The sequence below is a fragment of the Dendrobates tinctorius genome, unplaced genomic scaffold, assembly GCF_039654945.1.
Source record: "Dendrobates tinctorius isolate UK_male_01 unplaced genomic scaffold, ASM3965494v1 ptg000028l, whole genome shotgun sequence".
In the NCBI taxonomy this organism is placed as follows: Eukaryota; Metazoa; Chordata; class Amphibia; order Anura; family Dendrobatidae; genus Dendrobates; species Dendrobates tinctorius.
Genome location: NW_027361696.1, coordinates 85,623,989 through 85,644,687, shown reverse-complemented (window position 1 = coordinate 85,644,687; position 20,699 = coordinate 85,623,989). Strand labels below are relative to the sequence as shown.

The 20,699-nt window shown below is 41.8% G+C and overlaps 1 protein-coding gene across 2 annotated transcripts in view; it reads left to right on the top strand.

Moving 5' to 3' along the window:
* The first annotated feature begins 2,169 nt into the window (after positions 1-2,169).
* The window catches only part of LMTK3 (lemur tyrosine kinase 3), a 131,913-nt gene continuing 113,383 nt past the window's right edge, over positions 2,170-20,699 (top strand). For both annotated transcript variants that reach the window (XM_073571143.1, XM_073571142.1), the window contains exons 1-2: positions 2,170-2,581; positions 2,908-3,038. In XM_073571143.1, coding sequence (XP_073427244.1) covers positions 2,951-3,038 — 88 coding nt within the window. In that variant the 5' untranslated portion in view covers positions 2,170-2,581; positions 2,908-2,950. The remainder of the gene's footprint in view (positions 2,582-2,907; positions 3,039-20,699) is intronic.

Genomic DNA, 20,699 nt, shown 5'->3' with positions numbered 1-20,699 from the left:
TGTATTTTTTTCCTCATCTATTAGAATTTCTGAAAGAAAATTTTAAGAGTTGATGCTGCGGATATAAAACTACTTCAAATCTACAAGGAAAAAAAATAGGCAACATGTGCATAAGATTTCAGGAATCTTTGCTGAGACAGTAAAATGATGCGTTTTTTCCACAACAAAAATGCACAGCAAATACTCAACGTGTGAACATACCCTTAGGCCACGTTCCCACAGTCGGTATAAGGCCGGGATCACACATGCGAGAAACTCGGACGAGTCTCGCATCTTAATATCCGGCACTGCCACCGGCACTTGAGGGTGGAGCGTGCAGCTGCATAGAAATAAATGCAGCCGCATGCTCCGCTCCCGAGTGCAGGCGACAGTGCCAGGTATTAAGATGCGAGTCTCGTCCAAGTTTCTCGCATGTGTGATCCTGGCCTAATAGAAACACATGACCTCTTCTAGATTTTTTCCTTACTCCTGAACTAACTCCAACTTTCACTCCCTTCCAAAAGGCTTAAAATTACAAACACTGAGGTAAAAAACTCACCAAATATTTAATGTGTGCACAGGGTCATACACAGAAAAAAAAAAAATTTTCTTAGGCCACATTCCCACTATGAGCTTTTTGTGCATTTTGGCGTTGCATATTTTTGTTGTGTAAAAAACATTGCGTTTTACATTTCCAGCAAATTGCATGGGATTTCTAGAACTCTCGTGCCCACACCGCTTCTTTTTTTACTCAGTGTAAACCGACCTGCGGTGCGTGTTTCATATCCACAACATGCCACTTTTTCTCGTGGGTACGCTCAGTTTTATGTGCAAATTTTCCTCTTAGACTTGCAATAGATACAGAAAATTTGCAGGTTAAAAAAGCATTTTTGCGGCGTAAACACATCAAAAGCACATGTAATCCGCACCTAAATATGTTAATGCCCCACTCCAGCGGTTTTTTTTCCAGCTCTGGAGTGGCACTTTAAATGCAAACCCCCATTCTTATACTCACCTTCCGGCAGATCACTTTTTACCAACACCGGTCCGGCCCCTCGGCACCATCACATGCCTGTAACTTCTGACTGGCCGGAAGTTAGAACTTACGTTACTAGAGCTCAATGCAAGTCTATGAGAACCTGATAGAGACCAGAACGAGATTCTCATAGACCTGTATTGATAAGTGACCGCCGCGCCGCTCTAGGAAACATTGGAGCTACCGGCAGGTTATTTTTTATCAAAGACCAATGAGAGCGACGCTGCAAAAAAAAAAATGAAAGTGGTGTCAGGTGAGTATGAGACACGAGCAGGGGAATTACATTTAAAGCACCACTCCAGCGGTGCAATAAAAAAATCACTGGAGTGGTGCTTTAATAAAGTTTTGTCAAAGCCAAATACCAGGAAGTATCAGGTAGAAAGCAGCTTTATTTAAAGCCTGACACACCACCAAGAGACAAAAATGCGATAAAAACGGGTGTAAAAAACGCATTGAAAAAACGCAAGTAACGTAATTTAAATAATAAGTGCAGCAAATCTGCAACATCAAAAACTCTACAAAAGTTCATTGTGGGAACGTAGCCCGACAAGTAAAATTTCCCTTTGATCACATCCCGATAAAATTAAAAAAAAGTAGCAAAAAAAAAAAATCAGCTTTTTGTGTGATTACGGGCATTTTTATCCTGGGTGATTATTTCCATGTATCAATGTGCTGTTTTCAATTTTCTTGATTTTTCACAAATTAAAATCAAAGGAGAAAAAAAATCCGTATAAAAACCTGGAGAAAGAAAATGTATAAAAGAAAAGTAATAATAATTTTTGTTTTTAAAGCAAACAAGTAATGCGAACAGGAATTTTCTAAAGTGCGGATGATCTGGCACTGGCAGTAAAGGTGCAGGGGAGACGTGGCTTTCCAGCGTCAGGCTGTGTGCAGGGCCATCGTATGACCGGCCGCCTCAGGTGGAGGAAGACATGAAGGACCTCATGGCTTTTTAGCCTTCTACTATGATCTCTGCCATCCCCACAATGGAGGGTAAGTCATCTCTGCCTCCGTCTCCACCAAATTAGCTTCAGTCCCTCTGCAGAATCCCTGTCGGAGCGGCCGCTGCTGAGGCTGCTAGCACCACGGTCTCCATGACGACAGCCTCCTCCCTCCCTTCTCCAGCATCTCCCTTACCCGAGATCCTAAAAGACAGAGCTGAGCGCCAATCGCTGTCCCCATCTCTAAAGACAGGCAGGCGGGACAATAGGAGGGTCTCCTATCCATCACATAGAAGGGGGCCCTTGCTACATACACAGCTGAAAAAAAAATATCAATCTCCGCTTCATCATATTTATCTGATCCGGTTATTTTTCCTCTGCATGCGTGGATTGACATGGCCATATTGCCACCACCGAGCCTAGTTTGTGCTGTGTCCATCAGAGTAGTATTTCAATAGCATCATCGTTAGCCACATTGCATCCGTCTGGGAAGATTTTTTTTTTATTCTTTTTTCTTCCATGTGTGCATTTTTTTTTCCATCCTTCCGACAAGCGGAGTCATATTTTCTGACATGAGACCTAGATCCCTCCGTTCTGCAATGCCATCATACCAATGGGGAAGCAGGTAAGACGGGGGCAATTCAACGGCCCATTTTTACTCTCCGTCTCTGGGTGCGAAGAGGATGATGATGGTGATGATGATGGTGATGATTTCAGGCAGGCACAATAGGGGCACTGACATAATTCATCCGAAAAAAAAGAAAAAAAATCATCTGCATCGCGTCCCCTATACAGACCTGGGGGGGGTTTGTTCTGCAGGGGGCATAGACTTTTACGTCGGCTTGTGTCGGACCGGAGATGTGCTTGCATGCTCTTCTGCATTCATGATGTGCATTGCATACTGTTTGTGCTTTTTTTTGTTGTTTTTTTTTATTATATCTCGTGCTGTAGCAGAGTGTGATCTCTCCAAGACCACGGAATTTGTCCCCCTAAGATGCTGAGAGTGGACCCCCTCTTTATCCTGGTGGTTTCCATGTCGTATTTCAACCCAGAAAAGGCCTTGGCAGCCCCAGCAGAAAGCGGTGAGCTACCCACCCCCCTTTTTCCTTTTGTCCTGTGCCTTTCCTATTGCATCCTATAGTGCTGCTATTTTACCTGGACTTTTTATTGTGATTTTAGGCATCTACGAAGCCATTACCCTAATAATTTTCTCCCCATTTTAGGCTCAGCGTCCCATTTATCTCATCCCCAGCCATTGGTTTATTTCATTTATTCAGCCATTTTAACCCCTTTAATCCCCCCTCCCTTAAATTTATTCACTACGACCGCCAATAGATTGCAGCCTCCATCTCAGTGGCAACTATCTTTTAACCATTTCAATCCTGACCTGTCATTTTGAACATGAATGCCTTTCCGGGACAATAATTGCAAATCAATTTCCTTCCGTGGTGACGTAGTCAAGTTAACGCAGGGTTTTAAATAAAAAGAAATAAATACAGAATTATTTTTTTTATATTAAGTAATAAATAATATAGAATGATATAATAAATATAATAAATATATAATCATATATAATAAACAATACATAATAAATACAATGTAATGCTAAATATAATAAAGAAATATCTAATAATATGTAATAAACAATATATAATGATATAATAAATAAAATATAATGTTAAATATTTAATAATCTATAATAGACAGTATATAATATAAGTATAACAATAAATAATAATACAATATATAATAATATAATTGATGATAAATTAAATAAATAATACATAATGCGATAATAAATCTAATATAATAAATACATAATAATATAATATATAACAAATTATAGAAACAATAAATGATATAAGGTATAATGATATAATACATATAATAAATACATATATAATAAATAATATATAATGATACAATAAAATAAATTATATAATACATAACATAAAATGATATGATAAAATAAATTATATAATAAATAATATTTAATAAATGTACTAAATATTTAGTATATGATAAATTAAATAAAAAATAATGTATTATATAATAAATGTATTAAATAAATATATCATATATGGTAATAATATATAATAAATAATATATAAAAATATAATAAATTATTAATTAAACAATTGGCCTGTGATGTTTTCTAGCCAGATGCAGAATGAGATTAAATATTGGCTGCTTTTTGCTCGTGAAAAAAAATTGTTCTCGTTGTCATTAAATCCCCGAGGCTCTGTCAAGTGTTTACCTCTAAGGCTCCCCATGGTATACATGGGTGTGATTGTACTTGGTATCAGCAGAAAATGATATCACTCGGTGGAGCGGAGGACAGCGCACAATACATCGTAACATACTACACAGCCCATAATTTATCCCTAGGCCTTACTCCTAGTTGTAGGAATCCTATACATCAGAGGTAAATACCCCTGGAATGAAGAATGAGCATTCAATATGTTAATAATAAATAAGTGTACTTATATAATAATTGATATAGTGCCAACATATTCCGCAGCACTTTACGTTATATTATAATATATTTCTATAGAAAATGTTGGATTGCAGAACAAGACACTCTGCCCTGGTTTTGCACTATTGGAGCTTACAATCTTTTTACCTTGAGCTGACAGGTTGGAAATTGGTAGCAATGGCTATTATCATCCATTTAAAATGGAAAAACCCGAATTGTTGTGCGTTCATTGATCTCCTGCCTTGTAAACGGCGCTCCATTAGTGTTGTGAGGGGATTGAAGTTTGCTCCTCTTTATGACCAATGCTTCCGATAAAGTGAGGAATTCATAAAATCCCACATTACAACTATATATTACCCCAATGGTCGCTGACATTTCAATAACTTATAGGCCACAAGTTCCTCGGCATGAGAAAATGGGGCTTTAGATAAGCATCATAGGTGGGTGCGGAGAGGTGGGGTGCTGTTTCAACCCCTTGGAGTGTTTAAAAGTAGATCCATCACCAGATTTTACTATCCAAACTGCATACATTATTACATAGATCTATCAGACCTGAGGAGGCAGGTGCACTTACTTTGAAAATCCATGTCGGACCGGCTGTAAAATCATTTTTTTTTTTTAAAGTATTGCTGCCTAATATCGAAATGAGCATTTTAGATGACGCCCTATAGCTGGATTATAGTTAGATACATTCTGACTTGGATCTTCATAATAAGTACAGCGGCATCATCAGGTCTAAAACATCTGTTTATTAATATATGTCCATTGTATTGTAAGAGCTTTAAAAATATGACATTAATTTGGGGTCTAAAAACCTGCTGACAGGTTCCCTTTAAGTTAATATACTGAAAAATATTTTAAGAGAGCCATAAACTTTAGACACATTTTGAAGCAGATCTGGCACCAGATTTCGCAATGCAAAAGACATATATTAATAAACAGACATTTAGACTTGATGAAAATGCCATGCTTACTATGAAGATCCATGTCAGCATGACTGTATCATCCAGCTGTAGGAGGTCTTCGAAAATGCTCATTTTGCTATCAGGCAGGAATATTTTTAAAAAATTGACTATGCGGATCAGGATCCTTATCTTTTAGCCAGAGTGGGAGTGACTAGAAAGAACAACTTTATTGGAATCAAAACTGTGTAATACTTAATTTCACCAATGGAGGCGCTGCAGCAAGACTGAATAGTTACTTTTTCCACAGATTACAATTAATGACTGGAGGTCCCAGCATAGGGACACTGTGCGAGCAAGCTGTTGTCAGGGGACCCTTCCAGCAATTAGAGATTGTCCAAAGTGATTACCCCTTTTAAATACACTCTCCACTGCCATGTATGCAGCTATGTGACTGTGGAATTTAAATTGGAGTCAGTCATGGCAAATCATCGAATGTATTAAGTCATCCACCATCCACATCAGTGAAATGAAAAAAAAGAAGAAGGTTGGTTAGTGCAGTGCGGATCAATCCAATGTCCTTTAGGATTTTCTGAAATTCCATCCACATATTCGACAATTTCATGAAACCTAAAATTATTGATATGATCACAAATCAACTACAGTCTTGGATAAGTTGGGAATATTTGGAAACTAAAAGAAAAGTTTAAAAGAGGTTAGACATCACTGACCACAAATATTAGGGTGCTGAATTTCGCACATAAAAAAGGCTTAGTAGCCGTGCAAAGTGTGTAATGTTTCTTCTCAGGCCCCACCCCCGAGGAGCCAACAGTGTAATCTCTCCATGTTACAGACAAACGTACATACAAAATCAGAATGTCATGAAAATCACACAAATAGGAAAAGATCATAATAACTCCATGCAGATGAGACATCAAACAGTTGGTCTATACATAGAGGTCTGTCTCATGACTCATGCGTTGATTAACTAGTGAAAAAAATATTGATTTTAGAGGGAGCAGTAAACGTCTTGCTTCATTTCTCTCAATTACTGTTTTACTGTAGTTTTGCAGAGGTCATCACCCTCATCTGTTCTTCTTAGCAGAGTAATGAATACCACATATTGACAGTAGTCCTTAGGAATTTACAATCATACACTAAGCACCCCCACAATCTGCTGGTCACTTCGATAGTGACCAGACATAAATCTGCTTGGTTGAGCAGTTTTAAGCTGATCTGTGGAGGACCTCCACCCATCTGCTATTGATGAGCTATCTCTGCGACAGATCATCAGTTATGAAATGGGATGCCCAGATTTGTGATGAAAGCCTGCAGTCACTCCATATGACTGCAGACTTCTGAATTCTCATACTGCACACTGTCAAGACTCTCCGGAGCCGAGAGCGGATGGTCATGTGTCCGTTAGGCTGTGTGCACACGCTGCGGATTCCGCTGCGTTTCCGCAGCGGTTTTGGCCGCTGCGGACTCGCTGCAGTTTTAGCTGCGGTGTACAGTACCATTCATTTGAATGGGAAAAAAAAAATGCTGTGCCGACGCTGCGGAAAAAAACGCGCGGATTTGCTGCGGTTTTGAATCCGCAGAAAGAATTGCATGTCAATTCTTTCTGCGGAAACCGCTGCGGGTTCCTATCTCCACCATTGTGGAGATAGTGAATCCGCAGGACCAAACCGCAGGCAAAACCGCAGATAATCCGCAGGTCTTTGGACCTGCGGATTATCTGCGGTTTTTGCAAAATCCGTGCGGATTAATCCGCAGCGGATTCCGCAGCGTGTGCACGTACCCTTAGTATGCAATTTGCATATTAACGGCCACATTTCGACTAGACATGTGCAGCCTCGCTTTATACAAGTGAATTGAGTGAGGCCGGACTCACCACCTGCACAGGAGAATCCTGACAGCGTACAGTGTGCACACTGTGAGAATTCAAAAGTCACATACAGTGACTGCAGACTTTCATGCCAAACCTAGTCAACCTTATTGAGTCCCAGACAACCCCTCTAAATTTTATGGATACCTTTTAAACTATTATTATTAATTTTTAGCTACTCTTTCTTTTATACAATAACTTTATTTTGCAGTGCTTTTCAGAGATTTCCATCAGTTCTCGTCCCAAAGGGGATAAACAAACACAAACTCAGAATAGTCAGTTTAATGGAAGCTTATTACACTTATAGTATATTCCTAGAGTGTGGAAGAAATCCAGAAATACACAAGAAACAGACAAGCTCCATGCCAACTGTGCCTTTGGTTTGATTCAAATCCAAGACCCCAGTGCTTCTAAGCAACAGCACTGTCCCCTATGTATAAAATTCTGTCCTTATTAACTTCTGATACACTGTAATATGCTGTGAGTGCCATTTTTATGAACCAGAAACCTTGCATAGGCTAAGAATAAAAAGATAAACTTCGGGTTGCCTTCAACTACCAATAGAGGGAGCTGAGGAGCTTACTGCATACTTTTCTGTGATTACAGGGAATCTGCAACTAGGCTTATTATTATGCATGCCAGGGCAGCATCCCCCATATAGTACATTTTGCGGCTTTATACGGCAGATAACAAACTTTGGATACCATCACCAACCATAGTACCTTTGGACACTTACTGTCTGTGAACAGGTCGGCTAGCCCTTGGTTCTGTGTTTATCAATCCTTTGTGCATAATATTATATTAGCCTGTAATGCCGTTTTAGTCTTTTAGCTATAGATATTTTTTGAAAATTCTGTGGATGAATATGAATACAATTCAGATGCAGGTTATATAATATTGTTAGGAGCGTCTGTAGACAAAGCATATATATATCTTTTTAAACTGGTTTTCCAGGACTTATAAGGAATCTGTCAGCAGGTTTTTGCTATGTAATCTGAGCTCTACATGATGTAGGGGCAGAGAACCTGATTCCAGCGATGCGTCACTTACTGGATTGCTTGGTGCAGTTTTGATAGAATCCCTGTTTTCTCTGCTGTAGATATAACAGTGCTATAAATTCTGAGCTGCGTGTAACTCCACACACACCACTGATTGGCAGCTCCTGCGTACCCTGTCAGCAAGCTGCCATTCAGTGGTGAGGGTGTGGTTACACAGACTAGCTAGACTTTCTGGCACCGAGTTCTGCAGTGATTATCTCCTGCTAATAAAACACTTATTGTATTGAAACTATGGGACACAGCTTAGTAAATGACCCATCCCTGGAATCAAGCTCTCTGCTCTTACGTCCTGTTGTTCTTAGATTATGTAGCAAAAGCTGCTGACAGATTCCTTTTAATAGCTGATGACACATATCGTTAGGCTTCATTTAGGCATCACTTTTTTCATACATGACTGATTTTCATCAGTGTTTTGGTTCCAAATTTCATCTGTATTTGTGCATTGTGTCCATTTTTGCCATCAATGATTTCCTCATATGTTTAATGAGAATTTGCCAGCAGGTTTATGCTATGTAGTCTGAGGACAGCATAATGTACAGTAGCAGCTGAGACCCAGATTTCAGGGATGTGTCATTTATTAGGCTGTGTACTGTTGTTTCAAAATAATGAATGTTTTATCACCAGGAGATTAATACTGCCAGACTACAGTTAGCATGAGCTGTGGTCTAATCTCCACTGATTAGCTGCTCACTGTGAATAGACAATGTACATAGAAAGCTGTTGTGTGGTTGGGTTAGCTTTTGAGCTCTGCTACATACAGGCATAGTAATCTTAGTAGTATTCTCTCTCTCACACTATTCTGGGATTTTGCAAATATTAATAATTATGGTAATCCTAATTGACCTAAAGCGGTAAAGGTTTATTCTGATTTCATGTCAGATATTGAGAAAAACATGCATATGTGTCTTTTTATATAGTGTATGGAATCTTCTGGTTTCAACTGTATACTATGATGATCCCCGCAACACTCCATACAGTATTATGGCCCACAAACAATATCCCATACAGTATGATATTCACCACATCCCCCAGTCCCCCTCCACAGCCCCATATACAGTATAGACACAACACAGCTCCTCATATACTTTGCTATCCCCCCCTCACAGCCGCTCATTTCATGGTCGAAACACAAGTCCCCTCAATTTATTGACCATGCTCAACCCCTCATTTCATGACCCCACCACATGGCCTCCCATTTCCTGCCCCCCTGCACAGCCTCTTAGTTTATTCCCCCTCCTCTGCACAGCCCCACAGTTAATTCCCCCATCTGTACAGACCCATATTTTATCCCCCCATCTGCACAGACCCTCCCCTCATTTAATTCCCCTCCATCAGCACAGCCCCTCCCCTCATTTAATTCCCCTCCATCAGCACAGCCCTCACCTCATTTTAATTCCCCCATCTGCACAACCCTTCCCCTCATTTAATTCCCCTTCATCAGCACAGCCCCTCCTCTCATTTTATTCCCCTCCATCAGCACAGCCCCTCCCCTTATTTTATTCCCCCATCTGCACAGCTCCTCCCCTCATTTTATTCCCCTCCATCAGCACAGCCCCTCCCCTCATTTTATTCCCCTCCATCAGCACAGCCCTCCCCTCATTTTAATTCCCCCATCTGCACAACTCTTCCCCTCATTTAATTCCCCTCCATCAGCACAGCCCCTCCTCTCATTTTATTCCCCTCCATCAGCACAGCCCCTCCCCTTATTTTATTCCCCCATCAGCACAGCCCCTCCCCTCATTTTATTCCCCTCCATCAACACAGCCCCTCCCCTCGTTTTATTCCCCTCCATCAACACAGCCCCTCCCCTCATTTTATTCCCCTCCATCAGCACAGCCCCTCCCCTCATTTAATTCCCCTCCATCAGCACAGCCCCTCCCCTCATTTAATTCCCCTCCATCAGCACAGTCCCTTCCCTCATTTAATTCCCCTCCATCAGCACAGCACCTCCCCTCATTTTATTCCCCCATCTGCACAGCCCCTCCTCTCATTTTATTCCCCTCCATCAGCACAGCCCCTCCCCTCATTTAATTCCCCTCCATCAGCACAGCCCCTCCCCTCATTTAATTCCCCCATCAGCACAGTCCCTCCCCTCATTTTATTCCCCTCCATCAGCACAGCCCCTCCCATCATTTAATTCCCCTCCATCAGCACAGTCCCTCCCCTCATTTTATTCCCCTCCATCAGCACAGCCCCTCCCATCATTTTATTCCCCTCCATCAGCACAGCCCCTCCCATCATTTAATTCCCCCATCTGCACAGCCCCTCCCCTCATTTTATTCCCCTCCATCAGCACAGCCCATCCCCTCATTTTAATTCCCCTCCATCAGCACAGCCCCTCCCCTCATTTTATTCCCCTCCATCAGCACAGCCCCTCCCCTCATTTTATTCCCCTCCATCAGCACAGCCCTCCCCTCATTTTAATTCCCCCATCTGCACAACTCTTCCCCTCATTTAATTCCCCTCCATCAGCACAGCCCCTCCTCTCATTTTATTCCCCTCCATCAGCACAGCCCCTCCCCTTATTTTATTCCCCCATCAGCACAGCCCCTCCCCTCATTTTATTCCCCTCCATCAACACAGCCCCTCCCCTCGTTTTATTCCCCTCCATCAACACAGCCCCTCCCCTCATTTTATTCCCCTCCATCAGCACAGCCCCTCCCCTCATTTAATTCCCCTCCTTCAGCACAGCCCCTCCCCTCATTTAATTCCCCTCCATCAGCACAGTCCCTTCCCTCATTTAATTCCCCTCCATCAGCACAGCCCCTCCCCTCATTTTATTCCCCCATCTGCACAGCCCCTCCTCTCATTTTATTCCCCTCCATCAGCACAGCCCCTCCCCTCATTTAATTCCCCTCCATCAGCACAGCCCCTCCCCTCATTTAATTCCCCTCCATCAGCACAGCCCCTCCCCTCATTTAATTCCCCCATCAGCACAGTCCCTCCCCTCATTTTATTCCCCTCCATCAGCACAGCCCCTCCCATCATTTAATTCCCCTCCATCAGCACAGTCCATCCCCTCATTTTATTCCCCTCCATCAGCACAGCCCCTCCCATCATTTTATTCCCCTCCATCAGCACAGCCCCTCCCATCATTTAATTCCCCCATCTGCACAGCCCCTCCCCTCATTTTATTCCGCTCCATCAGCACAGCCCATCCCCTCATTTTAATTCCCCTCCATCAGCACAGCCCCTCCCCTCATTTTATTCCCCTCCATCAGCACAGCCCCTCCCATCATTTAATTCCCCCCATCTGCACAGCCCCTCCCCTCATTTTATTTCCCTCCATCAGCACAGCCCCTCCTCTCATTTTAATTCCCATCCATCAGCACAGCCCCTCCCATCATTTAATTCCCCCATCAGCACAGCCCCTCCCCTCATTTTATTCCCCCATCAGCACAGTCCCTCCCCTCATTTTATTCCCCTCCATCAGCACAGCCCCTCCCATCATTTAATTCCCCCCATCTGCACAGCCCCTCCCCTCATTTTATTCCCCCCATCTGCACAGCCCCTCCCCTCATTTTAATTCCCATCCATCAGCACAGCCCCTCCCCTCATTTTAATTCCCCCATCAGCAAAGACCCTCTCCTCATTTTATCCCTCCCAAATCTGCACTGTCCCTCCCCTTATTTTATGCCCCTCTACACAGTAATATAAGAATTAAAAAAAAATCATTCTCACCTAATCCAAGCTTGTCCATCATCTCCTCTGTGCAGCAACGGGGGCAGGATGACATCCTGATGGCACTGCAGCACAGCATCCAACTTCCCATGCATGCACCTTCTCCTGATAGACGCAAATGCAATTGAGTGCAGTGAGGGAGTGAGGGTCAGGGCGCCGGACAGCGAGAGGGGTGAGTGGTGTCAGTGACTGACATCTCTCACCTCCGTACCTGCGCCCCGGCCGTCACTGTGCCGTACTGAGGGCCAACGGACTGGAGTCCTTTACTCCCATCTTAGCAACATATAAATATAGATAAGACAGTACACAGCATTCACAATACGTGATGGTCACAGCTTACTTCCTCCCCCTCCCTGCGTAATCAACTCTGGACACATCACAGAGTATGCCTAGAAAACCATTACATGTTAACAAAGAGTCCTCACTATTGCTGTTTAATTTCATGTAGCTGCTGTAAACCATATATCTAACTTATCGGTTACCCCATAATTAATCATGTCCACAAAAACTAAAATGATAAATTAACAATCAGAAGATAAAAACATTAGAAAAAATTTTGTTTCACTTTCACTGTTTCATCTGGTGGTTTCAGTTATTAATTGGTAAGCGCCTAATAAGTCTATGTTCACATGACCGTATGATCGGTCCGAGTGCTGTCTGTAAATAACGCTGATCTCACGTGGGCAGCGCTGGGTCCAATGTTATTCAATTAGGCTGTTCAGATGAAAGGTTTTTTCACATGGAGTGAATGTCGGCGTGAAAAATTATCTCAACGTGCATGTGTCTCTTCTGGATTTTGGATGAGATCCTCATATTCAAATCTAAGGGTGCTCAAAAAAATGTTGGATCCTAGTACCAGATTTTCATGGATACACTGCAATTATTAACAAGGAAAACTATTTGATCTTGTACATTTAATTCACTTCTGATGTATCTAAACAAATGCCATACAGAAGACAATATAGATGAAAATCATGTTTTTGTAGGAGGAAAGTCATAAGATTTTTTTTTTTTGTACACTTGTGTGAACTTAGCCTAATAGCCACATATCTTCAAGTTTTCTTCTGAATGTTGTAGGGTGTTTAGTCTACAGGTTTTATATATATATATATATATATATATATACAGTATATATTACAGGTGCTGTCCAAGTTTGGGGTTCAAGTGAGCAGTCAGTCTATGGTGAATGCAGATTTGTGAATCCTCGCAGTGTGCACAGTGCATGCTGTCAGGGGTCTCCAGCAGGCGGGCATGCATTATCCCAGTCACATTCTAACTAAATGTGTCTGGCCTCACTCAATTCACTGGTATTGAGCAGGGTCACACATGTCTAGTTGGCACATGACTGCATGTATGCAGATCAAATACTTAATGTCAGGTGCCTACCTGCTGATACTGGCACCGGAGAATCCTGACAGCACACACTGTCCGCACTGTGAGGATTCATACAGTACATCTGTGGTCACATATAGTGACTGCAGACTTGAACCCTAAGGCCAGGGTGACACTAGCGTATAGCATCAGATGCGAGAACATCAGATGCCATATGCTAATGACACTCAGCTCCAGCTTGGCTGTGTCATGCTACTGTCCTCCGATCTTCTCGCATGAGAGAATTGCAGGACTGTTGCGGAGGAGAGGGAGAAAGTAATCTCTCCATCTCCTCCATTGCCAGCAGTAATCGCATTGCACTCGGGTGACTTCTGAGTGCAGTGCGATGTTTCCCATGCACCCATACACTTGTATTTGATTTGTCTGCAAAAGTAAGTGGTTGTATTTTTGTAAGTGGTTGTATTTTGTACTAGGAATGAAGGTGTTCATTTCAGTTTTTGCCTTAGAAATCAAATAATTATATTTTTTTAGTATCATTCCTGACACAAAGCCTTTGTGCTCTACCTTGTGTGACTGATGTGCTCAGCTAACCCAAGCAAATGTTTTAAGTTTTTTTTGACGATGTGAACAATCATCTATATTTCATCTAAAAAAAATGTATTTTTTGTGGGTCCACACGTCATTATTTTCTTTTTACAAGTACTGATTCATGTTTGTAGAGAAGGTGTCTGTTTAAACCCTTCATGACATCTGCCGTACATGTACGGCGAGATCACTTGGACTCACTCCAATAACCACCGCGATCAAAAGCGGGTGTTGGAGCTACATAAGATTGCAATTGCGTTGTGCCGATGGTCCCCATGGTGATCCCGAGTCGAAAGATGGCCGCGGTGTCACTCAGGTATGGTGGCCTGTAAGCTACTACTCAGAGCTGTAGCTGATAGGCCTCCTGCCTGTGTGCAAAACGCTGATCTAATGACCTGCAATGCAAAAGCATTGCAGAGTATTACGTCAGCAATCAGGGCAGGGAAACTTGATGTCCCATCCTGTGACAAGGTAAAAAAAAGTAAAACAAAAAAGTTTTTAAAAATTGTAAAAATATTAACAAAGAGCACAAAATAAAGAACAAAAAACAGAAAAAATATTAATCCAATAAATACATAAATTTATGTAAAGAAAAAAGTACAAATATTTTATATCGTTGTATCAGGAACAACCTGACCTATAATACTGTCTCACTAGTTAACCCCTTCAGTGAATACGGTAAAAAAAGGCAAAAAACTGTACTTTTTCATCATACCGCTGAACAAAAAGTGGAATAAAATGCAATTAAAAAGTCAAATATAAATAAAAATGGTGTCGCTGAAAAAACAAAATGCCATACAGCTCCGTCAGCACAAAAATGAAAAGTTATAGCTTTCAGAATAAAGAGATGCAAAAACATTTTTTTACTAGAAAATTAAGCGACAAAACATAAAAAAAAATATAAATGTGGTATCACTGCAATTGTACTGACTTGAAGAATAAAGCAGTCTGATAATGTTTACTACACAGTGCTATACAGTACTACACAGACTGTTCATTCTGTCTCCTAAAAATCAGAATAGAAATGGATCAAAAGATGTTCTGCGCCCAAAAATGGTACCAACAAAAATGTCAACTTGTCCCGCAAAAAACAAGCCCTCAAATGACTGTTGGACGAAATATAGAAAAATGATAGCTCTTATTAAATATGTTGATGCAAAAACTTTGTTTCATAAAAAAGAGTCTTTTAGTGTGTGACAGCAGCCAAACAGATAAACAGAAAAAAAAAAAATCTGAAATCACTGTAATCGCACCGACCCGAAGAATAAATCCTTTGTCACAGGGTTACCGCAACGGAGCGGAGCCACAAGACCGCAGCGTCTGGTTGCTCCTATTACGCTGAGAAGAAGCACTTCTCCAGTGTATTAAATGTGTTTATTTCTTCCAGCAGAACAGGGGTTAATCAGCCACATCGAAAATGCCTACATTCAGCTGTGCTCAGTTAGCCACTGCTTTTTCCCTATAAAATCTGGGCTCGATTATCAAGACATCGTCAGAGTTAGCACTTGATGCATGACATTGGAGTGGGAGAAGTTGGTATAAGAAGGATTACTGGAGGAGTTTATAAGCGACTGTTGTTTGGTTTGTACACTTGGAAATTCCTTATCTTTGTCTGTTTTGCTTTCTTCCACCTCCCTACACACCCTGGTGAATACCTCTGTTATATGTGAGTGTATATTTTGTGTGTGTGGAGTTTTCAGTTTACACTTGTCTTTGTTACCCTGTCTGTCGGGTTGGTGTACTGAGGTGCACAGTAGCGCCTCGCTTACCTAGGTGGGGGAAGGGGACAGGCGAAGGACTAACTTAGGAGATAAGGCAAGGGCAGAGGCAACACCGTTTTCACCATCTGAAGTATCCCGGGGAACAGGGTGAAATAGTGTTAGGGCCAGGAAAGGTGCTCCTGGTCCCAGGTCACTCGCCAATCGGATCGTGACATCAGTCTAATCACTTATACCACACGAGGAACGGCATAAAAAAATAAAACCAATTCTTCACCTGCTATTGATTGATGCTGTTTTGACACCTCAGGGGCTCTACCAATGTGACATGGCACCCTCAAACCAATCCAGCAAAATGTGCACTACAATACGGTGCTCCTTCAGTTCTGAGATTTGAACTGTGTCTCAAAAGTGCTTTTTGACCACATATGAGGTATTGGTGTACTCAGGAGAAAATGTGTAATATATTTAGTGGCCCATTTTCTACTATTATCCCTTTTTTGAAAATTAAAAACTTGAGGCCAAAGTAACATTTTAGAGGAAAAATTGGAAATTTTCCATTTACTCAGCCCAATGTTATACAAATTGTAAATGGCTTGAGGGTAAAAAATACTCACTACACCTCTAGATGAATTCCTAAAGAGGTGTAATTTCCAGAATGAGGTTACTTGTGGGAGGTTCTGCTGTTTTGCCATGTCAAGGGCATCTGCAGTCTGTTCCAGCCAAAATTGAGTTTCAGAATTCAATTGGTGGCCCTTAACTTCTCAGCCCTGCTGTGTGACCAAACAGTAGTTTTACATCACATATGGGGCACTGACTTAAACCCCCGTCACACACAGTGATCTCGCTAGCGAGATCGCTGCTGAGTCATAAGTTTTGTAACACAACAGCGATCTCACCAGCGAGATCGCTGTGTGTGACACTTACCAGCGACCGGTCCCCCTGCCGGGTATCGCTGATCGTGCTCAAATGGCCTGGACATTTTTATAATCGCTGGTCTCCCGCTGGCCAGCACGCATCGCTGGGTGTGGCAGGCGGGAGACCAGCAATCAGCGAGCTGGAGCTGGTAACAAAAATAAACACCGGGTTTCTAAGCGTCGCTCGGTGCTTAGAAACCTGATGTGTTCGTTAGATACCAGCGCGCTGGTGCAGGGAGCTGGTAACCAGGGTAAACATTGGGTTTCTAAGCGGCGCGCGTACACCCGATGTGTACCTTGGTTACCAGCTCCCTGCACCACCAGCGTGCTGGTATCTTAACGTACACTGCGGGTAACTAAGCGACGTGCGTCGCATGTTACCCGCGTATCGCTGTCCTGATCGCTGCTGATTTCTGCATGTTTGGCAGCTCACCAGTGATCATGTAGCGACACACCAGCGATCCTGACAAGTTCATATCATTGTCGGGATTGCTGGTGAGTCGCTATGTGTAACGGGGCCCTTACTCTGAACAAATTGCACAACAAATTGTATTGTCCATTCTCTCCTATTATCCTAGTGAAAATGAAAAATTTGAGGCTGAAGCAACATGTTTGTGTGAAAAATGTATTTTTCCATTTTCATGGCTTAACATTATAAAATTCTGAGAAGCACCTATGGGTTTAAGGTGCTCACTACACCTCTAGATAATTTCCTTGAGGGGTGTATTTTTCAAAATGGGGTCACTTGTCATGAGTTTTCACTGTTTAAGCACATCAGGGGCTCTGCAAACACGACATGGTATCCACTATCTATTGCAGCAAATTTTGCGCTCAAAAAGTCAAATGGCGCTCCTTCTGCTCCGAGCCCTGCTGTGCGCCCAAACAGTAGTTTTCCACCACATATGTGGTATCGATGTACTCAGGAGAAATTGCACAACAAATTGCATATTCCATTTTCTTCTGTTACCCTTGTGAAAATGAAAAATTTGGGGCTGAAGCAACATTTTTGCTGAAAAAATGTGTTTTTTCATTTTTACTGCTCAGTGTTACAAAATTCTGTAAAGCACCTGTGTGCTAGTATGATGTGATAGCTACATTTTATGTGTTTATTTTATTTATTTATTTTTTTTACAAATTTTAGAGATTTTTCTTTACTTAGTTCTACAGTGGGTCTTGTATATTTTCTACTTTTAATTGTTCGTCTCATATGCTGCAGCATGTGACACTACAGTACCCGCGTACTGCAGTGCATGAGACCTGCTAGTTTCACACTGACGCAGCCTGTTATACCTTGCTGATGGCAGGGTCTAATGGGCTACTAAACCCCAAAGTCATTATCTGACCTCAGGTTGTGATAGCAACTACTGACACCTACAATTACAATCACAGGGTGCCAGTTGGGTTAAAGTGGGAGCCCTCTTTTAACCTTTTAACCATCTAGATGCAGCTGTTGCGATTGACAGAGGCATCTATGGAGTTAAGTGGCTCCGATCGGTGCTAAAACCGATCCAAACCAATATCAAAAGGTGTCAGCTGTCATATTCAGCTGATACCCACTGCATATATTCCCATTGGGGAGGGTTATCTGCTTAGTCCTCAGTGCCATAAAATTAATAAGGCCCCTTAATGACATCTATTAAAAAGATGTATCTTAGATCATTAAGGGGTTAAGACATTAACACTAGTAGATATAAACAGTATACAAAGAACCAAGTGGTATGTAAAACAGTTTAAGACTGGTCAAAAGTGTATATATATAATCATCAGGTGCACAAGACAAAGAAAAGGGATAAAAAATCCACAAGGGAGCATAGAAAAGAATCCCATTGGTCAAGAGATATATAAATAATAGAAGGAAAAAATAGCCTGAAAGTGACCTGTGCTCCAACCAAAAGACACCCAACGTGCGTTTCGCCAATGGCTTCTTCAAGCACTCTAATTGTGACTCATGCTCAAAAAGTGACAAATCTTACCTTTAGGAGAACCCTTGAGTAAGTTCCAATGAACCCATTGCTTTTTGAAACCCTGGTTAGGACACACTGCTCCACGGCGCTTGTCATGTCTGCATAAACACAGATACCTCCGCCTGGGTTAAAACATTAGATTAAAAGCAGTGCTGGTTCTTTAATATCTTGATTTAGATTTGCACCCTAGTTTGGATTCCAATATTAGATCTCTTTGACTTTGGATAGCATCACTATGCCCCAGGCGTGAAAAATAAAACTGTTCATATGAATGGGCATAGTAACTGCGGTGTAGAAATTACAGTATGTGGATGGTAGCGCATTAAAAATGTATGTGCTATATTAAAAACTGACAAACACAACAACAAGTAGACGCTTGTTCATGCTGGAGTGTGATCTTCTGTCCCGATCACTTCAGATTTGCACTCATGCCAGATCACTTAGTGTCACCGGTAAACCTCTATAATTTATAACGTTCCAGACTGAAAACAGAGACGCCAGAAAAACATCTTATAGCGCTGTGCGTGAAGAAGCTCATGTGATGGATGCTCACTTTTTATTCCATGTACGTTTTTCCCCATTTCATGTCCTAGATTCTTCAACCAAGACCTCAGGTCTTACATTTCCGTGCAGTGAATTTTTATTTTTTCTTCTAGTCATTTACTCAATTACTAATTCAATTAATTGACTCTGAGGTTTGTAGGAAATATGGAATCTTTATTTCCTCTGATGTTTGTGATGAAGTTATGGGTAAAATGCATTCATCAATGGAATATGTAACAGAATCTCAGAAAAGGACATGGAATAATTCTAGATTATTGCATTAGATTGATCGTGCCACTTTACTGATGTTATCCACAGCGTCAGGAAATAAAATATCTAAATTATCTACAACTGGTAGGGTTGGTGCCATTATCTTCACAGGACCTGGTCCATCGACCATCGGCTGCGTCATTGGTCTTCTACCATCGGGTGGAAGCCCTGCGATCCGCCTTTTCCATATCGTATCCTATTATCTGGCGCGGCGTGATGTCATCATTGATGCATGATAATGCGCATATGATGTCATGCGAGGCCATCCAATCAAAAGAAGAGTAGGAGATGGCGTCGGGTAGGCGAAGATTCGCAGGACTCCCATCCATTAATGCAAATTCTGCCAATCGATTGTCACGGTCCCTAAATTAACCAATTTCTATTGTGGCCTCAGAATCAGAATGTAGAGATACAGAGATTAACCAGCAATGGTCAAAGGCCTTCTAAAATGAAAAAGGGGTTTACCACTTTTAAAAAAACATCGTACCCAAGTGATGGTACTCGTGTAAAATAACAAAATCAGATCACCTGGCTCACCCTCCCCAGGTCCAGCATTGGCTCTTTACATAACAAATAAAGTTGCACTATGTAGTGATAAAGCATGTATATATGAAATATATGACATATGAATAGCAATACTGCTCTAGATAATAAGAAAAAATGGAGATACTTAGCCCATAATTTGGCCAATTCATCCTTCAATTGAAGTCTTCAAAGAGAGGCTGGACAGACATCTGTCTGGGATGATTTAGCAAATCCTGCTTTGAGCAGGGGGTTGGACCTGATGGCCCAGGAGGTCCCTTCCAACTCTACCATTCTATTATTCTATGCCCGGCAGCCAACGACAAGGCGATTTCCGATTTATGGGTGAGGAGGATCCTGCTGCAATTAAAACCATTACGGGTTTGTTAGTTATGTATAGAGAGGGCTACTTGTAGTTTGCACCTGTACATACCAGTTTTTCTGTTTGGAAGTGATAGTCAATCTTTGGTTATTTGTGTATTGGCTCTCTGACCACACTGAGCACTTGTTATACTTAAAGAGGTTGTCTACAACTTTAGCATTGATTACCTATCCTTAGGACAGGTCATCAATGTCTGATCGGTCAGTGTCCGACACATGGCACCCTCGCCGAACAGCTGTTATTGTAATGTCCTAAGGATAGGTCATCAATGCTAAAGTAGTGGACAACCACTTGAACCCCTTTCCAACATGTGCCATAATAGTATGCACATATCGGATTTCCCCTGTTTGGTGAGGGCTCAGCGCCAGAGCTCACACCTTTCCGGGCACGTGACAGCTGATCTATACATCTGACATGTGCCCGCAACAGCCGCAAGTGGAATCGCGATCCAGTCGCGGCTGTTAACTAGTTAATGCCGCTGTCAGTCTCTGACACAGGAAGCGCA